At 38.2% G+C, this 24,794-nt stretch overlaps 2 protein-coding genes across 4 annotated transcripts; both read right to left on the minus strand.

The window, feature by feature from the left end:
* Positions 1-345: 345 nt before the first annotated feature.
* Positions 346-4,257, minus strand: LOC140769777 (uncharacterized). 3 transcript variants are annotated; one of them, XM_073110645.1, is made up of 7 exons: positions 4,121-4,257; positions 3,612-3,897; positions 3,170-3,302; positions 2,549-3,061; positions 1,625-2,114; positions 1,332-1,413; positions 346-661 (listed from the first exon to the last, which is right to left on the minus strand). In XM_073110645.1, the coding sequence occupies exons 2-7, from the start codon at positions 3,645-3,647 to the stop codon at positions 458-460; spliced, it is 1,458 nt and encodes a 485-aa protein (XP_072966746.1). In that variant the 5' UTR covers positions 3,648-3,897; positions 4,121-4,257; the 3' UTR covers positions 346-457. The 3 variants fall into 3 exon arrangements, with proteins under 3 accessions (XP_072966746.1, XP_072966747.1, XP_072966748.1); XM_073110647.1 differs by having other exon boundaries at positions 523-661; positions 1,332-1,399; XM_073110646.1 differs by lacking the exons at positions 3,612-3,897; positions 4,121-4,257 and having other exon boundaries at positions 2,549-3,083.
* Positions 4,258-5,944: 1,687 nt separating this feature from the next.
* LOC140769776 (uncharacterized) lies at positions 5,945-24,094 on the minus strand. The gene is made up of 17 exons (XM_073110644.1): positions 23,833-24,094; positions 21,944-22,062; positions 20,310-20,355; positions 18,836-18,908; positions 18,686-18,743; positions 18,443-18,538; positions 18,162-18,279; positions 16,985-17,251; positions 16,151-16,252; positions 15,621-15,978; positions 15,403-15,516; positions 14,288-14,919; positions 13,943-14,136; positions 12,962-13,184; positions 12,529-12,648; positions 9,969-10,739; positions 5,945-9,111 (listed from the first exon to the last, which is right to left on the minus strand). Exons 1-17 carry the CDS (start codon positions 23,935-23,937, stop codon positions 6,037-6,039), a joined length of 6,471 nt encoding a protein of 2,156 aa, XP_072966745.1. The 5' UTR covers positions 23,938-24,094; the 3' UTR covers positions 5,945-6,036.
* Positions 24,095-24,794: the final 700 nt, after the last annotated feature.

A 24,794-nucleotide genomic window follows, 5' to 3' on the forward strand; every position in this document is an offset into this window, starting at 1 on the left:
CCAAATATTCTAGATAACTGCATAAGATTTTCATACTAATGCACAATGCTTTTAGAAAGAGGTAATTTGATCTAGATCTCTTGTGTGAACATTTTATACAAATTATACATATTTTATTATAAAAGGATGTATATCTAATATAGAAAATAAATGTACTCAATTTCAAGAGACCAATATTGGCATTACAAAAGGAACGGCATAAGGCTGCATACATCTTGCTGTCCCTAGAATCCATGGAAAGACTAAGTCAACTGAGATCGACCTTTCTGTGTTTTTGTTCTTACATAGCAGAGAAATTAATTAGCTGCTAGACTTGCAAAGGAACAGAAGAACAAACAACTTGCATGAGGAAATCACTTTTTATTACCTTGTAATGCAGTTGTTCAAGCTTGCACAATTGGTGGAATAAAAGAATTAACATTTTGACACACTCTACTTCAGAGAGAGAGAGAGAAAACTAGGAGCACCAACTCCAGCAAGAAAATGGGGGAGGAACGCGGCCAGTTCTTCGGATATACTCTGCTTGCTGTGCTGTTTTTGCAGCTTGTTGGCTTCTTTTGGCCTCTGCTAATGCACGCATTTCCTCGGCCTTATGCCTTGAAGCTGCTAACTTGTTCATAAGCTTCTCCTGCGAGCGTGCTCTCATCCTTTCCACCTCAACCTTCACATACATGGCACAGTTTAATATCGTATAGAGCAAAGCATATTGCAGCAGATACTAACTATTTTTTAGTAGCCTTCTTACTATCTTTACCAACTAGACAAGGATCGCATGTGTCCGAGAGATAAGTTATGTATGAAAAATAAAACAATACTGCATATATGAACTATGCCATATTAACCTTGTCTCTCATGTCCTTCAGGTGGCAATTCTACTATATATCAGATTAATAGATACATGACTTTCTCCGTAGAAAAAAGAACATGACATAGTTTTGTTCTACCAATTCTCAGTGTTTAAATGCTTAACTTAATAATAGTTGTTGAATATTTCTGGTATAAGCTTTTTAAATGCTTACTTTCAAAGTGAAATATGAAGTTCCAAAATAGACTTCAAACTACTTCTTTCACTACCAGCAATTAATTTTGGTTTCAGAGCAACTTAAGATGACTAATATTGCTAGAGCAACCTAGCAATCATTCTATCACCAGGTATAGACACCATTCCTAGGGATCGTTCACAGCTCTTTCTTAACATACAGTACAAACAATGTTGCAGCCTAAAAAAATGCACGACGATCAGAAAGGAACCGAAATGACATCGCAATCCCCTTTTAATTAGATTAATGCCTCTTCACAAAATTCTTATTCACAATGACAAAATTTATTACCTCAATTTTTCTCAGTTCAGCTTCTGTTTTTGCTTTTTGATGATTTTCCCATGCCTGGATCTTGATCTCTTCCCGTTGAAATCTGAAAAATGAATCCTTTACTGTCCCAAAGAGGAATTCAGAATGTGCATTCACCTAGAAAAGACTATTTAACTGTTGGAGCATTGAAATGATTAGATGACAGTGAATTGCTTTTTCTTTTTTTCTGATTTAACAGTGAATTGCTTATTGTGATGGCAGATAAGGTAGACTAAATATATCGACCCAAAAGTATAAATGCAAAGGTTCAGAACCTGGCTAAGTACTTGGCTGTCTCTGCATCCTCCCAGGCAGCAGCACGGATCTCAATTACATTTTTGCCAGGTTGATCCACTGGCAAGGTTTTAAGGTAAACAGATGCAGCCGTTTCTTCCTCCTCTTTGCTTGCCCATGCTGCAATATTGGTCTTTCCTAACTGAGTGCCAAGAATCATTATCTCTCGTCTAGTTTTCATCTGTAGTTCCTTTTCACTGAGTTCTTTTGTGCAGTCACCAAATTTATCTGAAGTATCAGCACTGTTGGGACTTGGTGCTGTTCGTCGTGGAGTCGATTGTCTAGAAGAGTTAGGACTTCTCAAAGGCGTAGTCGCCGTAACAGGAGTTCCTGTCCGAGAAGGCTCTTGGCTAGCAATAGGAGTCATTTCAGTGCCCATATCTCTCATGGAAACAGATCTGACTGTTGACAGGGGAGTCACAAGTGTCGTAGCACTTTGCAGTGATGTAGAATCATGACATATATGAGAAACTGCATAATTAACATTAAAACAAAAATCTCAAACAAAACTTGCATAGGGACAAGTTTCAAGTTTCAACACCAAGGAATCCTTTAAATAAAGACAAAAGATGTAGTCCATATACTTTATAAATAATTTTGAGCATTTATCAGCCATAAAGTAACCACTTTTTTTCATCATGAAGATATCATTGTCAACAAGGTACAAATATGATCTTAAAACTTTTCTTCTTTCTAGGAAATGGCCAAATTCCACGGTACTGAACAATTCTAGAAAAACTGCTTTCAGGAACAAGTATATATAATAATAATAGAAAAAGTTTTTTTTTTCTTTGCAATTATTCTGATTACGAATATGCAAGTGGAAAACAAAATTGTCTTACTTAAAATAAACAGGGTACCATAAGAAGACATAATGAAGTAATGCAAAATCTAGTATTGCTTACTTGAAGAATCAGCAACCACATTTTCGATAAACGCAGTCTTGGCACATGAATCTGGTTCTGGTAAAGGGTCTGGCACCCAATTCACAGCCTTCGGCCTACAGATCTCCTTCTTCACTTGGCTAGGATCAATCCTCTTAGTTTCTATTTCATCTGCAATCTCCATCACAACCTTTGCCGCCTGCTGCCTGCTGCTAGCTAAACCAACCTTCTCCATCTTCTTTTGCGCTCCGCTACCCTTGCTTTGCCGATTTGAAGTGGGGCTTGCGATCCACTTCTGGGCATCATCCCACTTGGACGGGGCAGGTTTCGAGAACGGCGGCACAATAGGCGATCGGCTAGAGACATGTTCCTTGTGGAATTCAAAAGTGGATGATCCGTTCTCAGAATCAAATGAATCCTCCTCCTGTGATCTATTCCTCGAGCTCAATAAGGCGTTATCTTTCAACTTAGTAGAGCATTCCGAGAGGGAGCTCACCATGTTGACATCCTTACATTCATCCGAGCCGCTACCACCTACCAAACCCCATTTGCAGCTCTATCAATTGAATATTCAAAGGTCAAATATTTCCCACAAATTTCACAATGTGGAGAGAATATAGAAGGGGAAGTTAGAAATCTTACGCATTTCTTCAACCTCTGTGCTTCCGGTTTCGGATCTCAGGGAGAACTTAGACTCCATCTCTTCATCCTCTTTCCTCCTTTTCTCCACTCCCAGCAGCATCGCTCGAAGCTTCTTGGGAGAAAACCCTCCTCCCTAAAAATTAACAAGATATTAACGAAATTACGTATTTTGCTTCACAAAACCCTAGTTCTTCACACCAAACTCTACCACCGGATCCCGGACGCCAGTCGCATTTCCTCCCAACTACAAATCTCGCTCTTGTAACTAGAGAAAACATTCCTAGTCCCACGAATTCGCACAGTATCGAAGCAATAGGAATCCAATCTAGCAACTAGACTACGTAGCAATTGGAGAAGCGTATCATATATATATATATATATATAGAGTGAGAGTGAGAGAGAGAGAGAGAGAGAGAGAGAGAGAGAGAGAGAGAGAGATTACCTGAGAGAAAGGCTTCTCGATCCGCTCGTAATCCATGGAAGTCTTTTACGTAATTACGAGCTCAGAAATGGCGGCGGAGGTGGCGGCGCCGTCACTGTTGTGGGCGTACCCGCCGGAGATGCGAAGAAACTTGAGACTAGGACTTCACTGGGAGGAGGATCCAAAACTGGCTGCAGTTAAAAACTCGTTCTAAGCTGATGACACTGACTCTACTGAAATTGGAGCTATACTTGGCTGATATTACACTCACTGCCACTGTTCTTCCATCACCAGCCCAGCTCGTCACCTGATAATAGATAAAGTCTTGTCATATTTATCCACGATATAGGAGAAGAAATCCAAAATTATGTTGGTAATAAGTTCTAAAAAGATGATTATTATTCAACAGCCAGCCACCCTTACCCTTCATGTGCTGGTTGTGAGGATATTATTGTTTGTTTGTTATAGGGTAATTGTGAAATTTGTGGCGGTTGTGAGGGTGTTATCAAAGATGAGGACGCGCGGAGTACCTCAGTAACGGCCAGTCCTTGGAGGGGCCCTATCTGGAGTACGTAGCGGGTCAAATCAGAGTCCGAACGCCGTCAGGCTGGACATTGAAGGCTTTATCGGGAGTCGCTTGTCTTCTACTTAGACAAATGTCGCTATCGTACTGGCTTGTTCCTGCTACGTCCAAATAATGTTGCTGTCGTGCCCACACTGCATTCAATAGTTAGTATACTATCCATCATGATGCCACATTCATGCCCCTTATAATTGTAAAGATTCCTCGAGTTTTGCTTATACATGGACTTTGATCGTCATACCCATAATGCCAAACAATTATTTATCCGTGGAGAGGGTTCGGATACGAATCGTGATGGCCAGAAAGTTTAATTCCCTAGTTAGCGGATAGTGATACGTAGTCTGGAAAACTAATTATGAGGGTCTTGCGAGTTTATCCACCTCATGCGCTCGTGCCAGAGAGAATAACACCACAAATTACACAAACAAACATTACACCTTTGCTACCTGTTGTCTAATAAAGAGACTCTAAATCATGTATACACAACGGAATATGACGTGGAATAAAAGGAGGCGACTCACCTCCTCCCATGATATCAATCTCGCAGAGGAATGCAATGCTTTTATAACATTACAAACTCAGATGGCGTAGTACATTTATTCGTTCGAATGGAAGCAGCAGCAAACTTGGGAGCTCCAAAAGAATCAAAAAGAAATATAAGCCCTGTTTTATGAGCAGCAGAAGGTAGCTGAAACAACAGCGATAATTCGCACAGACAACTGGATGTCTCCTTTGAGTTTATTTGTCAAGGAAATGACAAATAAATAAATAAAGAATACAGATAGCTCAGTCATCGAAGTGGCAGAAAAGAATGAAATAGACTCAATATTACATGCTTGATCCAGCTTCACTATCAGTTTTACTGATAAAGATTGAAATTTGCATATTTTGGCTTGAATCAAGATCCATTTCCTTAATCAGATAGTGAGAATCTAGTAATCTACATACCTAACGCTAAAAACAACAATATAATAAGTCTGGAGGAACTCATTGATTGTAAGTTAGGTAAGAGTAATTGTCTTCCAGTTGTCTTAAATATGCTATGTTTATGTAATAACAGATACATATGGATGCACAAACTAATATGGACTTATCTCCAAGCTCATATTCATATCACTATTAAGCAAATATGATTATTATGTTTGTTATCTATTTAGCATTTATGTTTCACGAGGAGACTAGCTACGGGTGCAAATCTGCCCACTATCGGATTTGTTCTCTACGCTATATTGGATGGTCATACAGTACTAGAGATGCAGGCAAAAATGCCCATATTTATACTACATGACAATTCTTGGGCAAGCACCACTAATACAACTGCCACCATGACGACCAACACCACCACGAATGAAGGCTATACCTAGCTGTTTGGGATACCAACTGAACCCTTTCATGCAATTCAGCTGGAGCTCCATCCTTCTGAAAAGAACAACTGATATTTTTATAAAAGATATCCTAGTAATGAAACAGGGAATAAAAACTAATGGTAGAGGTGGCACCATGACCAGATTTCACTGTACAATGGCAGTCTACCATTTGTACTTAGGCCTTCCAAATGAGCTGTAGTAAGCATTTTTACACAATGATGAAATCATAATTACTCCAATGTTCTAAAAACTGCAGTACATTTAACTATTAAGAATAAATAATTGAGGATTCGAGTCAGTTACCTGGCAAAAAGGGGAAATAGAGAGACCTCTGGTTTGCAGAAGGAAAGTTATTGTGATCTTAATCTCATGATGGGCAGAGGCATCAACACACAGCTCAATCATGGGAGGGGATCAGAATCCCTGATTTGTCTTACTATACAGACCTCATCCATTTAGTACAAGAAGTTTTTGCTACCATTCATCAACATGCAATTCATGATCCAATATTTGCAACGAAGGGCACTAGACGCTTGTGATCCCTCTTCCTACCTAAAGCACAGGTGTCAAGCACACGCCCAAGAAGCAAGCGAGTAGTTTGCAGTGCCACTTCTCGCGGGGCCAAGCCACCTTCTGCTGTACTTCCACCACCTTGTCCTATTGCAACCCCAAATCCAGATACATACTGCAAGGGTCCACTCCTAGCCTTGAATGATGTCTGAGGTGCAAGAGTACCTGATGTAAACTTCTCTCCTAAACCATAACCATTCTCATTCGATCCTGGCTCATCATTATGCCCACCTGCCACACTGCTACAGCTCCGCAAGAGTGCTTCTGACACATTCAATGCCTCCAAAAACAATGTGCTCTCCACAAGCTGTGAGACAATATTGTACACATGTGGGATCTGTGATGGATCCACAGGAGTTTGGTGCAACAGTGCTTTTAGCAGCAAGAGTATCACTTGTTGGTAATCCATGGGACCCCTCTCTAGCAGCCTCAGTAAGTGTCCAAATGCCAAAGATAAGTGTTTTGGGAACCACTCGGCACAAATTGGTGGTGATGCACGTATAAAGAGATCTTCAATTGATGTGATCTCACCGTGGGAATAAGCTAGAAAAATTTCTGCAAGATCGTCTAATGATTTTACACGGCACCATAACGAAATATTGGATGCCACATAGCAGGCTTTCTGATATTGCTCTTGTAGAGGCGAAGCTGACCCAGGGGAGACCGCTTCACTAATGAGCTGCAACCCAAGCCACGGCAGCAAGCCCATGATGTGCATTAAAAGTCTTGTCTCTGGGTTTCCAAATACAGAATCACAGGAGGGAACTGTTATTCGAGATAAAACCTCAATTGCTGAACCATGGCTAACAGTGGACATGAGCCCTTTTAGCACAAGGGGCTGCACCCCTTCAAAGGCAGGCACTTTTCCGCCCTCAGGTGGCAATCGTTCTCCTCCAGATCTAGATTCTTGTCTGTGAAAATCTGCTGCATCATAATTGCTGTTGTCCAGCTCATCACGTGGCATGCTGGATATTAATACATTCTCAGTTGTCTGATCATGGAAGGATAGACGATCAATTACTCGGGAAAAAAGTTCAAGCACCTGACAGTAGATGTGCACAAAGTCTGTATGCATCATTGCAACACAACCCCAAAAGAGCTGTGGATAAAGTATTACCTTCTCAGGCTTCATATTCTCTACCATTACTTGCAGAGTTAACAAAATCTCCATTGCAAAGCCCAGAGAAGCTGAAACAGGATTTCCCAAACACCTGTGAAGGCATCGAAGGAGCAAGACACAACTATCACTTTTAACACTAGGTCGGAGAGCACGATATATCTGGTGGGAACGGCATGCAAGGTGCCTGGACGTGCATTCCATGGCCCATTTTAGTGCTTCAGCACCCCATGTTTCACGAAGGTCGCCTTGGAAGAAAATGGCATCAACCATGCTCAGTACAAGTGCTGATAGTAGTGAGGTACTAGGAAGCTCCGTTCTTACAAGAGAAGGATCCTCATTCTCCCACATCAAACTGCCACGCTTAGACTGAATGTACTTTATTAAGCTCACTACATGATGTTTATTCTCCCCTTCACTGCTCTCAACCTCATATAACTCTAAGTGCCGTCCAGCAAGTGAATAAAGCAGATTAACAAGCAAATCTTGACAGTGTTCAAGCACAATATCTTCTGAACTATCCATTGAAACACATATAACATGGAATAGCAGGGGCAAGTTTTCACGAAAATCTTCATCATTTTCATATGCAATTTCAGCAAGAAGAATTAGAGCTATGTCAGCACGTGAAAGTAAGTGCTGATGGTGACCTTGCAAGGCTGATTGGAGCTCACTTGCATTGATCCCATGAAGTCCGCTGCCCCCTTGATGCAAAATATCATCACCTGAGTTGGGTGTATCAATTAAGTAATCTCCACTGTCTCGGGAAACATGACGGCTCCTTAAGTTACCAGTTGAACTTCGGACACCCATCAATGGCCCTGACATGTTCATCAGTGCTGGAAGGAGCTGACCTGATCGGCCAGCAGTAGGATTCACAATGTTAACCTCCGGAGGCAGCGGGCTCAAGGGGCCCGAGATACTCCGGCCAGTTATAGCTGAAGTCCGCCAGCTCAAACTTCCACTGGCGTTTCTAAGTGGACCATCAAGGGAACCACGGACAAGCAAGGGAGACATGTGAGGCTGGCTATCTACAACAGTTGCTATCTGGGTTGCACTAGACCCTTGAGAGAACTCCAGTATAACGTTCGCAGATGCCTCACCCTTACTTGGTCTAATAGGTTCCTCACAATCCTCCAGCATTCTCTGAGATAACTCGCAGACCAAGTGATCAATAGTCTGTTGTGGGCAAATGCGAGCAAGATATAAACTAACACGCTTAGCAACTGAAAAATATGTAGCAAATGCACCAGTAATCTCTGCTGATGGATTGGAATCACAGTCCTCAATCCCTTTGGTGATCAAAAAATCAAGAACCGGAATAATATTACGGGTATTGCTAGCAACCGTGCTCCAGAGTTTCTCAATCTCATCAGGAAACTGATCACCGTGCCTCCATGTCACATAATAAAGACTTTTCAGCAATCTCTCACTCCAACCAGATTCCCATAGTTTTAAGAAATTAAGATTTTCTATCCAAGGAGCCATGCACGTTAGGACCTGATGTTGGGCAATGATGTCTACTGCATCAAGTTGGCGCTGCATTATTTCCTCACACAGGAGCTCACTCAACTCAGGATGGTCCTTGGCAAGTTTTGATGAGAGCTTGTACTGGAACTGCTGGTAGGAGTCAGGAAGGTTGCCAACCACAGAAGCTCGATAACGTCCAATGCCCTCAGCATCATCCTCAGCCCACTCACGAACAGAGAGGGTCTCCAACATTTGGAGGGCACTATCACGAATTTGTTTAGTTTGATCAACCACCTTATAGAGAATCAAACTTAGGAGTCTCTGGATTTCACATTTTGGAATTTCTTGGCGCATGTAGACTTCCGCAAGCACACTAAAGTAACCATCTGATAATGAAGGATCTGGAGAATAGCACTGTAACATGATACTACTATCTTAGTTTGCTTACTAGATTCATCAAAAAAGATTGAGATATTAGGTTGTCATAAACTGATTCAGAATCTAGGGGATTCCTAATTCAAGCTAACTGAAATAAACAAATCTTCCTTGTAGCAGAAAAGGTCAAGTACACTACAATAAATGAATGCAAAAGCTCAAAACAAGTACTATAATCTTGTTTTACAATATCTACCAACTGAAACTCAAGTACACTAGACAAGGTTCTAGAGCTAATAATGTAGAATTGATGCAGATCAGAGGCTAAAACAAAGAAAATATCTCCTGGCTACCACATTTGTAGTCATTCTTACCTACCAGAAAGATATGAAAAATTGTAAAAAATTGTTACATGATAAATTCAAGTCTTGGGACTAAATAAACTTATACACACTTAAACAGATCTGATTAAATTGTAGTATTTCTTCCTTTCTGGTACAGCTAAAGTTACTTGCCATATATGATGCAATTCGAGATTATCAGTATACTAATGCAGCCACTACTTCGTATGAACAAGTCGTAAATGCCAAGTGCCTTCTAGAAAGAGTAGACAGTTGTGCATATCGCAACTAGGTAATTTTATAAAACTTTGTTTAGCTGCACAATAGCTGAATGCCAACATCAGACTTAATTTTCTAGATACTGTTTTGACCCAAGTACTAAAAGAATGAATAATTTCTTAGTTCTCATGCAGAATAAATTACTGACAATAGAAATTTGTGTGCTACCAACTTTGTTGAGAGACACAAGCAATAAGTGCAGAGTTCATACAAGATTTGTGAGATAGGTGTCATAAATGAAGTTGAAGAGGAGAAAGGAACATAATAGAAACTGACCTGATCAATGCAAGCAGGAAATAAATCCAAATTTGTCTGCAGAAGATTCTTTAACGCAGTTTTTGCTAACAAAACTCGGAGGTGGCCACTTTTCTGTTTGTCCCGTCCACCAAACCGTCCTCCCTCACCTGTATACTTTGAGTATGATGGTGTTCGTGGATCTACTGGTGAATACCCAAACGGTGCTCTTGTGGTTGGTTCTATAAACAAGCTATTGATCCAGGAGATAACCCTGCCAGTCATCTTTCTTGCATTGTCATCAAAACAAGGCCCATACAGAAGAGAAGCAATGGCATTCATGGAAGCCCACTGAATTGCTTCCACCTGCTCAATAACTTCCTTATCAAATGTAATTTTGTCTATTGATTCCCTTGAACGGTTATGTTGACCTGACTTATAGCGCTCAATTTCACGTCGATAGTCACTGGTGCTTTCGTGGCCCCAAGTACTGCCTGTTTCTTCACACCAAGTAAGAAGTAGGTCAAAGAGCTTCTTACGTGTTCTGCCATCAAATCTCTCAGACTTTGACTCCACAAATTCTGGAGCTAGATATCTCAGAACTGATGCTAATGCATATCGGAGAGGCTGTAAGTCTTGAAAACCATCAGAGGTTTGTGTATTAATCTGGCGGTATGTGTCTTCAATGAATCTGAGGTAATGTAGACGGAAAACAGGTTTACGGCTAAGCGTAGCTGGCCAAATCTTCTCAGCAATCATACGATGCACATTTGCAACATGAGTGCGAAGTTCTTCCCGGCGTGACCTCTGATTCTGCATTACCATAAACATCAATTCAAGAAATACTGCATATTCTAGTCACTCTAGATGCCTTCTGTTTGGTAGGTAAATTTGTACCTCATGAAAACAACAGGAATATTCAGTCACTCTTTAACCTAATGGTGAGTTTGTGTTATTGTGAAGTCATATTTGAGCCTAAATATGTGTCACAGAGGAAAAAATAATGGAATACAATAATGTACTCAACTTTACATGATCACATCCATCATGGATTTGCATTTTGGTATTTTCTATTAAAACTACAATATGCTCTTCCTTTGTCATTCTTATATGCACATAAAGAAAGAGAAGTAGTTCATCTTCCAGAACCTGAATAATTTGGAGAATCTCGTTACAACAATTTCATCCAATCAAATAATTAAGATTTCTGTGGTATTAATATTGTTCAGTTTAAACAAAATATTCAGGAAACAACTTAAGGAAATTCTAGCTGAATGCATCCAATATAAACTAATAAGCCTTTTGAAGAGTGAAGACTAACTACTTTCTGTGTTATCTAGAAGAGGACCTGGAGAGAAAACAAGGTTAAATGTGTGCTATTCTCTATTGTTCCCTTTCAGGACTGATATGCATTTGTGTACTGATCCATTCATTCCTCTCTTGGAGAATTAATGATTGCAGTAGCCTGCTGGTCCATATTCACCAAGGGTGAATGTGCAGCAGTTCATAAATTGTGAAGAACTACTTTATCTGTTCTCTAAATCTTTTGGTATAACTTTTATTCTTCCTACTTATGTATAACATATTCTATTGCAAAAGTACTGCTCCAAACCTTGCAGACAATTTCCAGAGAGTACATGCCGGTGCAAGTCGAATGCAGTCATGCATGTTATGTGTCCAATCATAAGTGGGGTCATATGGTCCAATGTGAAGAAGACACTGGAAAGTAATGGGATAAGCGAGCAACATAGCAGCATATGCAATGTGCCTAACCACATTTTCAAACACCTTATTTGGACTATAAACAGGGATTAGGATGTTTCTATTTGAGATCAAGAGCTAATACATATTTACTCTAGGTAGATGTACAATCTCAACCAAGTAGCACCGCTATATCTTACTTCGACGGAGATAGCCCAAATCAACAAATTTCCAGCTTTAGAAAGCAAAAGTAACCTTCAATAGTGCTCCAATAGCAAATTGTAGGAATCACTTGGTTTCATGTATTTGAAGAAACTGCATCATATTCACCCGAAATGTAGTATGAAAATCAGTTTTTATTATATAGATATCATAATATAGTCTTTCCAAGTGTCAAATTAGGCCTATATGCAACATGCCAGCATCTTGACATCCACTCAGATTAAGTGGGTGTCGAAACACAGTTTTTCAACCATTGGTGCGAATTTTAAGGTTTTGCTCAAATTGCTCTCATTTAGAGCTGCAGATGCTGCACATCGATATACATGAAGCCAAACAGCCCCCTGTTGTTTAATCCTACATACAGAAGACCATGTAATTGAAAACTTCTGCATTAAAACCAGGAAGATAATTATTTACTATTAGCACGATAGACATATTATGTGTTAAAAGCAATATGTAGCAGTTCATAGCTGGTCCAACTTCAAGTGGACATATTTTCTGTCACTTACGATAAATTCTTTTGTTCTTTGGGTCTGAGGATAGAGGCCTAGAAGGGGCAATGAAGCAATCTAACTGATGAAACCTTTAAAACTTGTATATGAAGGATTTAGTAAAAAAGGAGGCTAAAATTTATTTTGATTTATACTGATAAAAGGAGAAGATTAAATAGCTGAGATACCTTCCATTTTGTTTTTGTTTCTGTTTCTGATGAAACCTCTTCAAGGAAGGATGCAAGTTCACCAAACATGGTTTCACATACTTCTAGATGTGAGTGACCAAGAGCAGTAGTAGCAGCAAGCTGTAAGAAGAAAAATAATATAAATAGTTGACCATTAAACTGTTTATGTAAAAATAGCTAAGGACAAACAATCAAGTAATCAGTATGTCAGCATAAGCCCTTGCTGCCAGACTTGGATAAGAATCCACAAAGAAAATTTATACTGTTCACCTGGCTCAAGCTGAGTCAATAACTTAAAGGATACAATTTAATAGAGAACTTGGTAATATAAAGCAAGCAATAAGACCAAAGTAAATAAGTGGCTAAATTCTAGTAAACCTTTTTCACCAACACTAGTATCTGAAAAGTGTGGATATTATCGGTACCAACTTACTGCATGAGCCTCAGATCCATGTCTAAGTGATGGAAAAATCAGATGGAAAAGCTCTTTTGCTGCTGTAAGGCGAACTTCTTCTCTATTATCAGGTGGGCAGGAGCAAGCAAACATAGCATATATTAGCCATTGTTCCAACTTAGTTTCTGAATCTTGCGACTGCTGAGCCTTTCCACCTAGTTCAACAGGTGTAATTTGCCCAAGTCTCCGCACAACCTCTGACCTATCAAATAATGAGTTACAGGTAAATTGTCAAGCCATTAAAGAAAAAATTGTCAGCATTCGCAATCAAATCCTGATAGACTTTCTGAGTAATCTGATAAAGTTTGACAAATTAAGATAACAAGAGAGACTACTTTTAGTTTTGGCATGGATATGTTTTTCAAGGATCTAAAAGCACCTCACAAGAAAACAAGCTCTTTAATGTGAAGAACTAAAGATATTACCACTACATGTCCGATACAAATTTAAGGTCAGCATTTTCTTTACTTTCTCATCATCTTATGATTGTCATCTCACAGGTCAGCCTTTGGTTAGAACATTCAATCTGCTTATCAGATTATGCCATATGTTTTTCAAGGATCTAAAAGCACCTCACAAGAAAACAAGCTCTTTAATGTGAAGAACTAAAGATATTACCACTACATGTCTGATGCAAATTTAAGGTCAGCATTTTCTTTACTTTCTCATCATCTTATGATTGTTATCTCACAAGTCAGCCTTTGGTTAGAACATTCAATCTGCTTATCAGATTATGCCAGAACCAGAGGGAGTAATTTGTTACTTGGCATGAGACTATTCGTTCAGAAACATTTTACATTGAACTGTGCTGCTGTGAAGTATCGCAACCAATAGAAAATTTGCAAAAATAGACTGTAATCTCCATAACAAGATCAGAAAGAGAGAAATTATAAGGCAGCACACTGCTTACAAGACAATACAATTAACAAGGTAATATATATAGACAAAGTATTTCCTTGCCTTGCTTCCAGCACAGAATTCGGGCAAAGATCAGCAGCATACTTTACAACTTCACTAAGACAGCGAGCCCATCTATTCTTATCTACTCCTTCAAGAATGGATTGAAGTGTTATGTCCGGTGGAATGGGATCCATCTCCCTTCTCAAATCATAAGGGCGGCCCGGATCCCAATAGCAGCTCTGAACAATGTCATCCTGCAAACTCATCAACATAAATCTTTGTAAGTTGACCTTATGAAAATATTTCCTAACCATCCATGTCAAGGTCACATAGAGAACTTCTGATTAATTTCTCCCCCTCCCCCGAAAGAAAAAAGAATAACAAGCATTGAAAGTGAAAACTCACCCCATTTTCTTCTAGGATGTCAATGATAAATATTGGTTCTGCTTCATGTTTCAACTTATGACCACTTCGCTCATTTACTAAGCACTCTCGAATATCATTTTTTAAGAATCGAACATAACGCAATAACTCTAAAGCAGTATGCCTTATTTGAATATCCACGGAACTGAGGAAAATAAGACCAACTGCATCCATTTCTGATGTACGGAATTCAGCCGGATCCCCTGATTGATGAAAAGGGGACCTCTGGAACGAATTACTTCCCAGACCAGATCGCTTCATATTCTGTGTATCCTTCATTAAGATCTCTTCAGATAAACAAACCCTCCATAGTCGCATAAGTTCCACAAGACGGCCTAGTGATGTTTGAATAAGAAGTGGAAACTCATCAGGAAGCTTTAATATAAAGTTTGCCATTCCCTTCATCACAGCATATCGTCGGTGTGGCAGATATCGTACAATCCGGTTCATCACCTGCACTGCTTCTTCACGAACACCTGGGTCAATACTTATACCGTGCTGGGGAATTATTTCAGTTATCTTATCACTACGCCCCACTTCTTCTATCAAATACGGTATGCACTTCAGCACTGACCTGAAGAGAGATCCCTGAGATTTTTCTTTTGTTACAGCATCTGGAAAAGTTGACATTATGTTTCATAAAAGCATTTTGGAAATAAAACCAACTTGCAGAGCACATACATATTCAACAAAAAGTAAATAAAAATAATGCAACTATAGGAACACTTCAAAAGTCAAGTAATCTAGAACCAGTTGTTTCAGACAGAACTTGAAAGTTAATCTAGATATCCTATTTGACCACCAACTCTTTGCCTTAATAATGCCTACAAGAACTGGACTATATGCTGATCTTAACAGCTTACCTAAAGATAATTAAACATTAAAATGTATGCAAATAACATATCTGACATATGACACAAGAAGAAGACAGAGTGATAAGGCAGTTAATTGTCCATAGCTTAAGAATAATCTCATAAGCTTATAAGTAATGACTTCATGGGTAGCTATTACAGTCTTCATTGTACTTAAATAAACTCTATAAATATATACAAAGGACAGAACTTAAAATGAGAACAATGAGAATAAGAAAAATATACCTGTGGTAGTCTTGGGTGAAGTAAGAAGAGCTACACTATAGGCCTTGGTACAAGACCTTAAGATTGACTCGATTGCAGATTTCACTTTTGGGACATAGTGACCAACACCATGAGCTGAATGTTCAATAAATCAATAAAAAAACTGTTCACAAGATAGTTATCAAATTGTTAAAATCAAAATGCAAAAGAGAGATTCTCTTATGAAGAAAGGGCATTACCATGAAAAACATCCAAAATGAATTGCTGATTAGAAGGAGACATGACAATGGCAAGCAGAGCCCTTAGACCAATAACCTTTGCTTCACTTAAACTATCAGCTTTCAACAGTTCCAGTATCATGTGATTCATGGAGAAATCTAGGTTGCTCTCAGATAGAGTCACACAGAACTCTACAAGCTTATCATGCTGAACATCTTGAGTCAGCAAACCTTTCTTCAAAATTGTCAGCAACTGAGATGTTACACTGTCTAAATAATCCCATACGCGGTTTTTAGATTGATAATCTGCATAAACATTTAAATAGAACTTTACAAGTCGATGAAGACAATCTAGTGCCATGGAACGATGGTTTTTATCCTGCAAAAATAAGGCTTCAATCAACTCTTTTTTTTCGTGATAAAGAACACAAGGATGAAGTTGATTAGCATCTTTACTCAGCTGATATCATAAGAAAATGCAATGGAGATCCAAACAACTGAGATTAATACTAGCTTCCGACCTGAAGACGACAATATATATGCAAACTCACCTTAAGATGCTTGTACAGAAGTTCCATATGTGACCCAAAGTTAGCATTGAAGGTCTGGGGATCGCCAAGACAGAGTAGCACGGTCACTAGTGGGAAGCCAACCTGGATAAGGAAATATACTTCCATATAAAAAAATTTAAAAAAAGGTAAAAATTAAATTCTAAAAAAAGAACCAAAAAGGACTTCATAAAATGTTGAATCTGAGAGCAGAACATTTCTATAGTTCTAAGCAATTTTCATTCATGTAATAATGCAATTAGTCAAGTAATCGTGCATAATGAAATTTAAGAATTACAACAAGTCAACAAAGCTTCAACAAGTGTGCTCTGATAAATAGCGGTTAGAAACAAACAAGAGTAGATAAAGAGAGTAAGCACATAACATGGGTAATCAAGAACTCAAGATACTGGCAGGCGAAAAGAAGCTCAAATTGCAGAAGTATCAGGATCTCTACTCAAGGATATTGTTGTGGACATGTGGTTTAATTGTGCTACCAGATATCTTGGACGATAGTAAACTAACTCAAACAGAAAACATATATCCACCATCCTTAACAAAACAAGCACATTGAATCATTGAGGTCCAATTAGAGGAGATGGAAATCAATACCACTCTTAGAGAACATCCTAAAGTAATGAAATGAGTTTCTCCTACAGAATCTACATTATTATGGAGGAAATTCAATTAATTAAGATCCAGAAATTGCAACCGAAAAGGTTGAGATAGCCATTGTATGTCACCAGTGTAGGCCATCCAATTAAGCAGGTATATTTATCATAGACAAGTAGAGAAAATCAACCTTCCTACAAAGTAAATCTTACAAAACAAACTTACAGCGATGTGTTTGCTCTGTTTGTCCATCCAATGCATCAGCTGACCTCTAATTCGAGCAACAGCTTCATACCACAAATTTAATGCAGGATCCACACCCAATGGAGGCCAATGATTTTTTCCACCCTCTGCAAGTGGTGCCAGTATGCTTGAAAGCATGTTGCACAATGCATGCTGGAGTTCACTCTTTCTTTTATGGGGAGCACGATTAAGAGGGTTTGCTTTTGCAACAAAGGATGCTGACGCATTCAGTCCACCCTCTGTCTTAACCTGGTAGAGTTCATAAGTTGCATCAATCAACAGATTAATAGAGAGAACCATGGTTTAGCAAATCTAAAACAGTACCAATATGTATATTTACTATCACACTGTTTGAAGTTTGAACTATGGTGGGAAAAGTAATTAAATTGAGAAATCAAATGCACCGCTTTGAATCATCAATTCCATTCTAACTTGTTGCAACTAAGATAAATCTTCACAATGCAGATATACTCTTTTGTAACCTATAGCCCACTAGACTTTTTATTTGACCAAAAGATAGCAATCCATGGAGTGGTCCACATAAACCAGCAAAATTATATTAAAAAAGTTAAACTGCCAGTTTTCATGGTCATGTTAAATAAGCAGCTTTCTGATTAATAGTTTATCATGTTATACCTAAGTTGCCAGGTTAACAAAGGGAGATAAAAACCATGCCACTAAATTTTATCATCCCTAATCTAACTCGATTCAACCTATTTATCAAACAGTCCAGACAATTTGGTCACTCAATAAAATGGGTCGCAAGTAGTTCCTAGGTTTTGACGGATTCACCTCAGCACTTCTGTCCTAAAACATGACATATTAACCAAGCCTAAAGCAGCAAACTTAACACATACCGTCCAATGATCGCTTTAATTTCCTGCCGGTTTGATGGAAATAGCAGCTTGTGTTACATAACTACTTAAGCAAAGAATAGATTTTGACATATGGTCGTCAAAAGTGCCAATTGTCAGTAACAACCCTAATCTTGCTCTGCTACTTATTGGCTATTACCCATTAACAAAAGCTAACCATAACAATAATAAATAGTAGAGGTAGATATAGGATTCACTTTAGAAAGTAAAAGAAAATGAAAGGTCAAGACAAGAAAAGGGAAAATTGACTTGATAGCACTGACAGGCTGACAGCTAATGCATACCCCCAATTTAAGGTAGCGCATCCCATTGATTATACTAAGTGTCTCACTCCTGGCAACACTGGTATCAATACGTCGAGTATTCAGCTCCATGAAAAATCGTTCTGTCACAGAACTAAACCTGTATAATTGAATATAATCAGACTGTCATAGGTATCATGAGAGCCTTCAGTAAAGAGAAAAGCAAACTCTTACCATTCACAAATCATACAAAATGAATCAAAAAATTTAGCATGAATTAAATGACATTCAAGACAAGGAACTTTGGAAAGATGAAGGCACACCTAATCCGTGATAAAGCTCCTAATAGTTGTGCGACAAGATCTAACAGAAGTCCTCGTAAATCAACCAACGAAGGATAGTCAACTTGGCTAACAACCCTATACAGAAAGCAACCAATTAGTTTCCTCTAGAAAAACAATGGATTAGACTTAAAGTGATCGTGGCACCACACAAAAATTTCCAGCTCAAGATAAGCTTTTGCCAAGGAAAAAGGAATGTTTGATAATCATTTGATGGAACCTCACCTGTCTGCATTAATTAGCCAATCAAATACAAAACTTTCCAGACCAGTCCAAAGTTTCTCTACAATAAGATAAATCAAATACAAGATTAGAGGATAAGAATCCTACATGTTATTTGAAAACAAATAGAAGATCAGAATGAGGATAGATAACCTGTAATTCCCTCCTGAGGGCAACACTCTGCAAAACGAATGCAAGCAGAGCAAAATATGCACTCCACTGCAAGCTGCACAATTGAAACGAGAAGAGAGATTAGAAATCTTAGGTTGAGGGTACAAAACCCAGAGGGAAAGTGAATATATGTAGTAAAGTTCTTTAAACGCCCAAGATAATGCCTCAGTGCCTCTTTAATATTTATTTGTGCAAAGTAAGGGTCCTACTAGTATAACAAAAAGACTGAGACAAGGGCTATAGGACCATTAGGTAGAGCATCTCATATAGAGATGTGCCAATGCTTTTCAAGGGAGCTCATTATGCAATGAATTTAATTAATCTCACTGAAAGACCATTGCATCACTCTCAATTTGAGAGAAAAATAAAAACAGTAGGTCAGCAAATGGTTTGGCCCAAATCTTGTGTGGATTCAGGTGCCCAATCAGAAAAAATCGGTCATGTTCTCATGGATTTTCCAGTTAAAAAGGCAAGTGCCTAGCCCATCCGATACTAGACATAATGAGTATAAGGGTCCAGGAAAACCTGTTCTCTACCTATAAACTTTAAGTTTCATATTTGCTTCCATTTCTGGTGTTTCAGTAACCTTTTATTTCTTGCAGAAGAGGGAGAGAGAGAGTAGACTCCATTTAACTTAAGCTCATCGAGGCTGAAGGCAGATCAAAGAAGTCAAAGTAACCATAACACTTTGTTGGTATTGCTTCTAGATCTGAATATAGACAATGAACCAGAGCTGTGGAGCCATCTCACTATATTCATGTAAAGAAAAATATAGTACAGTAACTGATCTTTACATCAGTTAGCAACAAAATTTGTTTAGGACTTTCAGATAGTTCAAACTGAAATACACAAGTATAAACGAGTCAACAGCAACATGAAAAGAAAAGGAATAAACTGTTTATCTGCAAACGTAATGTTTTCTAAGAAATCACCTATTAAACAGATTCTGAAACTAAAAGAACCCTTATATAGATTATGGATTAGGATTTCATAATTTTCATTTACCATATTGCTAATCCTTCATCCATAGAAGGATTTCTGTTAAGTTGTCCAGAAGATCCGGCTTTTCTTTTCCACATTATTTAAAAAGATCTGCATGCAGATTTTCTTTCAAGTAATAAAATAGCAGAAGCCCATCACAGATGATTTTCAACATATGATCAAGAGTACCACAAATATGTGCACTGTTGAAGGCAAGGCAAGAACATTTATTTGGAAATCAAAAGAAAATTTTATTCAAGTTGGCAGTAAAAAATCTTTTGTTACATCATTCAAGAAAATAAATTAACAGCTTACAAGTGTGAATTCTTCTTCAACAAGTTAAATGCATTTAGCTTATGAATGGACAAAAGAATTGAATAATTAAACCAAAAAAAAAATTCACACAACCTTTCCTAGGATAAGACTAACTGATAACTTGGTTTACAAAGAGAAGATAATTCAAAAAAAGTTGAACCTTCTTTTGATACGTCGAAGCATCATGTGCTCCCTTTGGTGATTCACTGAAAACAAACAAGAAAATTAGATCAATAACATCAAAGACTGAGGTATCAACACAATCATATAGAAGCAGTGAAAGAGCAATCTCATTGCACATATCTTTTGGTGACAGCCATTGTCTTCTGTGTTTCTACACTTCAACTCAGAGATAAAACTTATCTTTGACTATAAAGCAGGGCAGCATCTAAATTTTATAAGTAATAAATTCAGTAATCTTAGGTATAATTACTATCTGTACTCTTTTAATGAACAACAAATAGAATTAAACAAAATTGCAAAATCTCTGACCCTTAAACATTATGGAAAAGTGCAAGAACAAGAACTGAGAATCCACAACATGAAACTAACTGTCCCTTGCCATGGAGAAGTATTTCAAAGGAGTCACATGGTAAAAGCATCATTACAATCAGCAATGATGGATGATCTTAAAATTGTTTAACCGTTGTTCTCCATAAAACTCTTAGGACAGGAAAACTCTACCTATGACATCATATATCAGAAAACTCTTAGGGCCTATTTTGACAGCAAAAATCCCCATAAAAAACCGTGGAATTTAGGCTTTACTTAGGAATTTCCAAAGAGGTAGGAAATATTTTCTATCTGAGTGTTTGGATGACATTTCCTAGGTAAAATATTCCACAGGAAATACCCCTTTCCTGAGGAAGGAAAAATGAAGTTAGATTTCAAATTTATTTTCCTACTCTCTCCCTCATTCTCTTCTCTCTCACTCTTCCTTCCCTATAGAGCCCTATCCCTCCCCGAATCACCACTCTCTTCTCTCTTCTTTCACCCATCATCACCACCACCAACTCCTCCTTCTTTGCCGTCAACTACCTCCCACCCCCCCTCCTCCTCCGCCCACCACCCAACTCCTCCTGTGCCATCGTTCACCTCCTCCTTCTCCTCCCTCCTCCTTCCATCTCTCTTCTTTCCATTTTCTTTCCTCCAAATTGTTTTAAAATATCCAAACAAGATATATTAAATCAATCCAAAGTAAAAGGAAATCACGTATGATCCTTTAGTTGCACATTTTCATTCCTACATGTTAAAATTCCTATAGTGAATTTTCCTAGATTATCCAAACAGACCCTTATTCTTTATACTGGGAATTCCATAGAACAAGGTTCTCAAATAGCACACTTAGACTGAAGCATAGAAGATTTGCTTTATAAAATTAATACATGATAAGAAGAGAGAGCAGCTCAGTAAAATGAAGATACAAAATTCTTCTGAAGGGGGAGAAAACTTCAAATAGAATAGATACATGTGGACTATTATTCAACTATCTTTTCTGCAAAATATACACTGAATGCCCAAATTTTCCAGAATTGTCTAACCATTTCACCAACAGCACTATCAAAATTTCAATTAATTAGTTTCCTAAAAAAATCTAATCAGTTAGCCTACTAAAATAAGTAGCTTTGAGTATGTTGATTTCTAAGGAAATGAAGCAAGTACTTGCAGAATTTGGGGATGTCATGTCCTGTATTTCTCATTTTACTAATTAAAGCAACAAACTCAAACTGTAAACAAAAAAGAATTAAACAAAAATCTGCAAAAGAAAGGATGGCTGTAAGATTATGTGCATACCTTTCCCTCCAGCGGAGAAGTGCTTCCAAAAGGGGAACAGGTGTATGTCGAGAAACCATAGCTAACGAATCTAACACTTGTTCATAACTTGGATCAGATGGCCGAAGATATTGCCCATCCTGCTTGCATTATGAATTAGTTATGACATTCTATGGCAATAAAACTGTAGATAGCTAATGTTTACCTAAAGAGAGCAATTTTTGCAAACATGTTCATTGGTTAGATGATAATAAGTAGCTCAGATGGTTGAACTATTTTGCTCATAACAATTCAGTGTGATGCGAAGGAAAGGTTACTCAGCATCTGCTAAAAGTGGAAATTGCTTCTTTCTTACATTTGTAATCAACACAGTACCATATACACGTAGAGCTAGCCCAGATCTATGATATATCTCTAAGTGCTTTTCAGATCTCAAGATTAATTAATGTCATCATTGCTCCAGCCTTTCCCCAGATTAAATGGGATCATTTCATGATTTTCATCACAAATCCAAGTTGAGATGTCTTAAGGAATTACATACAATTATACAAGCTTATAAGCAGCTGCCAAACTGACATCAAGTCCATTTTGAAATCCATATATGGTAATCTTACAAATTTAGGGTACACTTTAGGATATGACCTAGAATATCAATCTGGTAGGATCTAAGAAAGGCCTGTTTAACAATGCAAAGAGGGGTGGAATGCAATGTCATCAACATAGGCAGAAATACGAAGAAATACTCAAAGTTATGAGTTACCGGGTCATGATTATTTCTGTTAATTTAGAGTAACTATCCAATGTGATGGAGATATAATAGAAGTTATAGACATAAATTTACAACATAATCTAGATTGGAGAACTTTGAGTTCTGTCTTGCTTGATGCACCCACCATGTAAAACCAGCAATATTTCATCATTTCATTGTTTTGAATGTTAGGAAATTAGAAAATAGCATGCAGTAGAGTAGCTAATTAGAGAATATTCAAGTGGGTGACTAGTCTTAAAAAACATGAGAAATGAGAAGATTGTATTCATGGGGAATTAGAATTAGTACCGGAGGATAAGAAAGAAAAGATAATGTATCATAAACAACGAAGTGTATTAAGAATGGAAAAGGAAGGCCACAGAAAAAACCAGGAAGAACTGGGAAAAGGAATAGTGGGCATGATGCTAATAAGACACAGGCTAGTCCAAGATAGAAGCAAATAGAAAGAAAAAAAAGAATTTACACATCTGACCTTAATTGAAGCAGGGAAAGAGTGCCTTTCTGTCATCATGACATGAAACTTTTATAACATGCCTAACTCTTATTCTATTGATCAGTAGTTACCATCATGCAATTTAGGTGTAATCCTGTGAATATTGATCTAAACGATCTTTACCAAAGAGAAAAATAAAAGCGATAACTTTGATTCACCGAGAGTCCTCACATATGAGACCCAACTAATCTAATGACCAGAAAGGAGAGCAATCTCAAGGACCTCAAATTCGACATTCTAATATGTAAAGAGTCACTCTTAAACTTCTAGATGATATTTATGATATCTAAAAGTGATAATAGCAGGATTATATGGTTATTGGCATAATGTGACACTTATTTTGCTCTCCTTTTCTGTTTCCATGTGATCAAATATAAATTCTCTGCAGGGAATCCAAACTTCAATCTCTTTCCTTCCTTTTTTTTCACTAGGCTCCTGAAATATTTCTGCAGCTCATCCTACTCAATCACATTGACGAGAACTGTCATGAGCTACTGAGCCCTAATATCCACACACACCCCAACGATCAAGAACCCGAGACGCCTCAAAGAAAGGGTTTCTTCAAAGGCGTCCTGCAGGGGAATCGCTCGAGGAATCGGGAGCGATGAAGAAAGGGATTTAGCTAGCGAGAAGAGGAGAAGGGAAGACCTGGGCCTGAGCGGTTTCGATGCGGCGGCGGGCGAGTGGGAGGAAGCGGGCGAGGAGGGAGTCGACGATCTGCTTCGCGGCGTTTCCGGCGCTCATCTCCGGCATCGCCGCCGGAGGAGGAGGGACGGGAGGGAGAGGAGGAGGGAAGGAGAAGAAGGCGGAGGCGGCGTTCGATCTCGGAGTGGAGGAAGCCAGTGCGAGAGATTTTTCCCTTTTAGCAATTTTGGGGGATTGGCGAGTTCACGCGAGCCTTCGAGCTCTTGGGCTTTTCCGAGTCTTAATTTATTAAGAAAATTATTAACGGAGATGGGTCTTTTACTAGACTACGACGAGCCCGACCCGGAAGTTTCGGGCTGTGGGCCCTTCTAGATCCCGACCATTAAAATAAAATAAAAATAAATCTTCTTTTCCCCCTTTTTGAGAAAACATCAGCTTACTTCTTTTTTTTTAAACCAAAAAAAAAAAAAAAATACATCAGCTTACTTGAAACTTAACATCCTACTTCACTTTACAATTGTAAAGTAGGATAACCTTTTAACTTAATGATGCTTATGCGTTTAACTTTAGAATTAATATGTATTAATTTGTAATATTATTTCCCTCAAATTCTTATACTTATTTCCTCTCTCCACTGTTATTTTAGAAAGCTACTAATGCTTAGCCTTACTGCCCTATTATGGTCACAGTTAATACACAAGATGCCTAAATCATTAGTCAACTGTTAATGTTGTTTGTCTCGATTACAAGGAATGAAAGAAAGATTTCACTTGGTAATACATATATAGAATCAACTCATAAAACTAACTCATCTTTGAATCAAAAACTTTAAATCTATTTATGTCAGACATGAGCAATATTGAGACCTGGATAAAGTTAAGCCATTTATAATGACTTCGGAAAACAGAACAGAGCTAGAAATTACTGCAAGGACTAATAACTTGGAGAAAACAAGATACATAGCA

Source organism: Typha angustifolia, chromosome 11 (assembly GCF_048772165.1).
Source record: "Typha angustifolia cultivar Huaian chromosome 11, ASM4877216v1, whole genome shotgun sequence".
NCBI classification, from domain to species: domain Eukaryota; kingdom Viridiplantae; phylum Streptophyta; class Magnoliopsida; order Poales; family Typhaceae; genus Typha; species Typha angustifolia.

What these genes read in the sequence shown, in the direction of transcription:
- LOC140769777 (XM_073110645.1), bottom strand. Translation starts at nt 3,647, where the DNA reads ATGGATTACGAGCGGATCGAGAAGCCTTTCTCTCAG. An exon ending in CACAGAGGTTGAAGAAATGC is followed by an intron (nt 3,062 to 3,169) that starts GTAAGATTTCTA and finishes GGGGTTTGGTAG; the next exon opens with GTGGTAGCGGCTCGGATGAA. An exon ending in ACAGCCAAGTACTTAGCCAG is followed by an intron (nt 1,414 to 1,624) that starts GTTCTGAACCTT and finishes TTCATTTTTCAG; the next exon opens with ATTTCAACGGGAAGAGATCA.
- LOC140769776 (XM_073110644.1), bottom strand. Translation starts at nt 23,937, where the DNA reads ATGCCGGAGATGAGCGCCGGAAACGCCGCGAAGCAGATCGTCGACTCC. An exon ending in TTCACCCAAGACTACCACAG is followed by an intron (nt 14,920 to 15,402) that starts GTATATTTTTCT and finishes CAACTTTTCCAG; the next exon opens with ATGCTGTAACAAAAGAAAAA. An exon ending in AAACAAAAACAAAATGGAAG is followed by an intron (nt 10,740 to 12,528) that starts GTATCTCAGCTA and finishes ATGGTAATGCAG; the next exon opens with AATCAGAGGTCACGCCGGGA.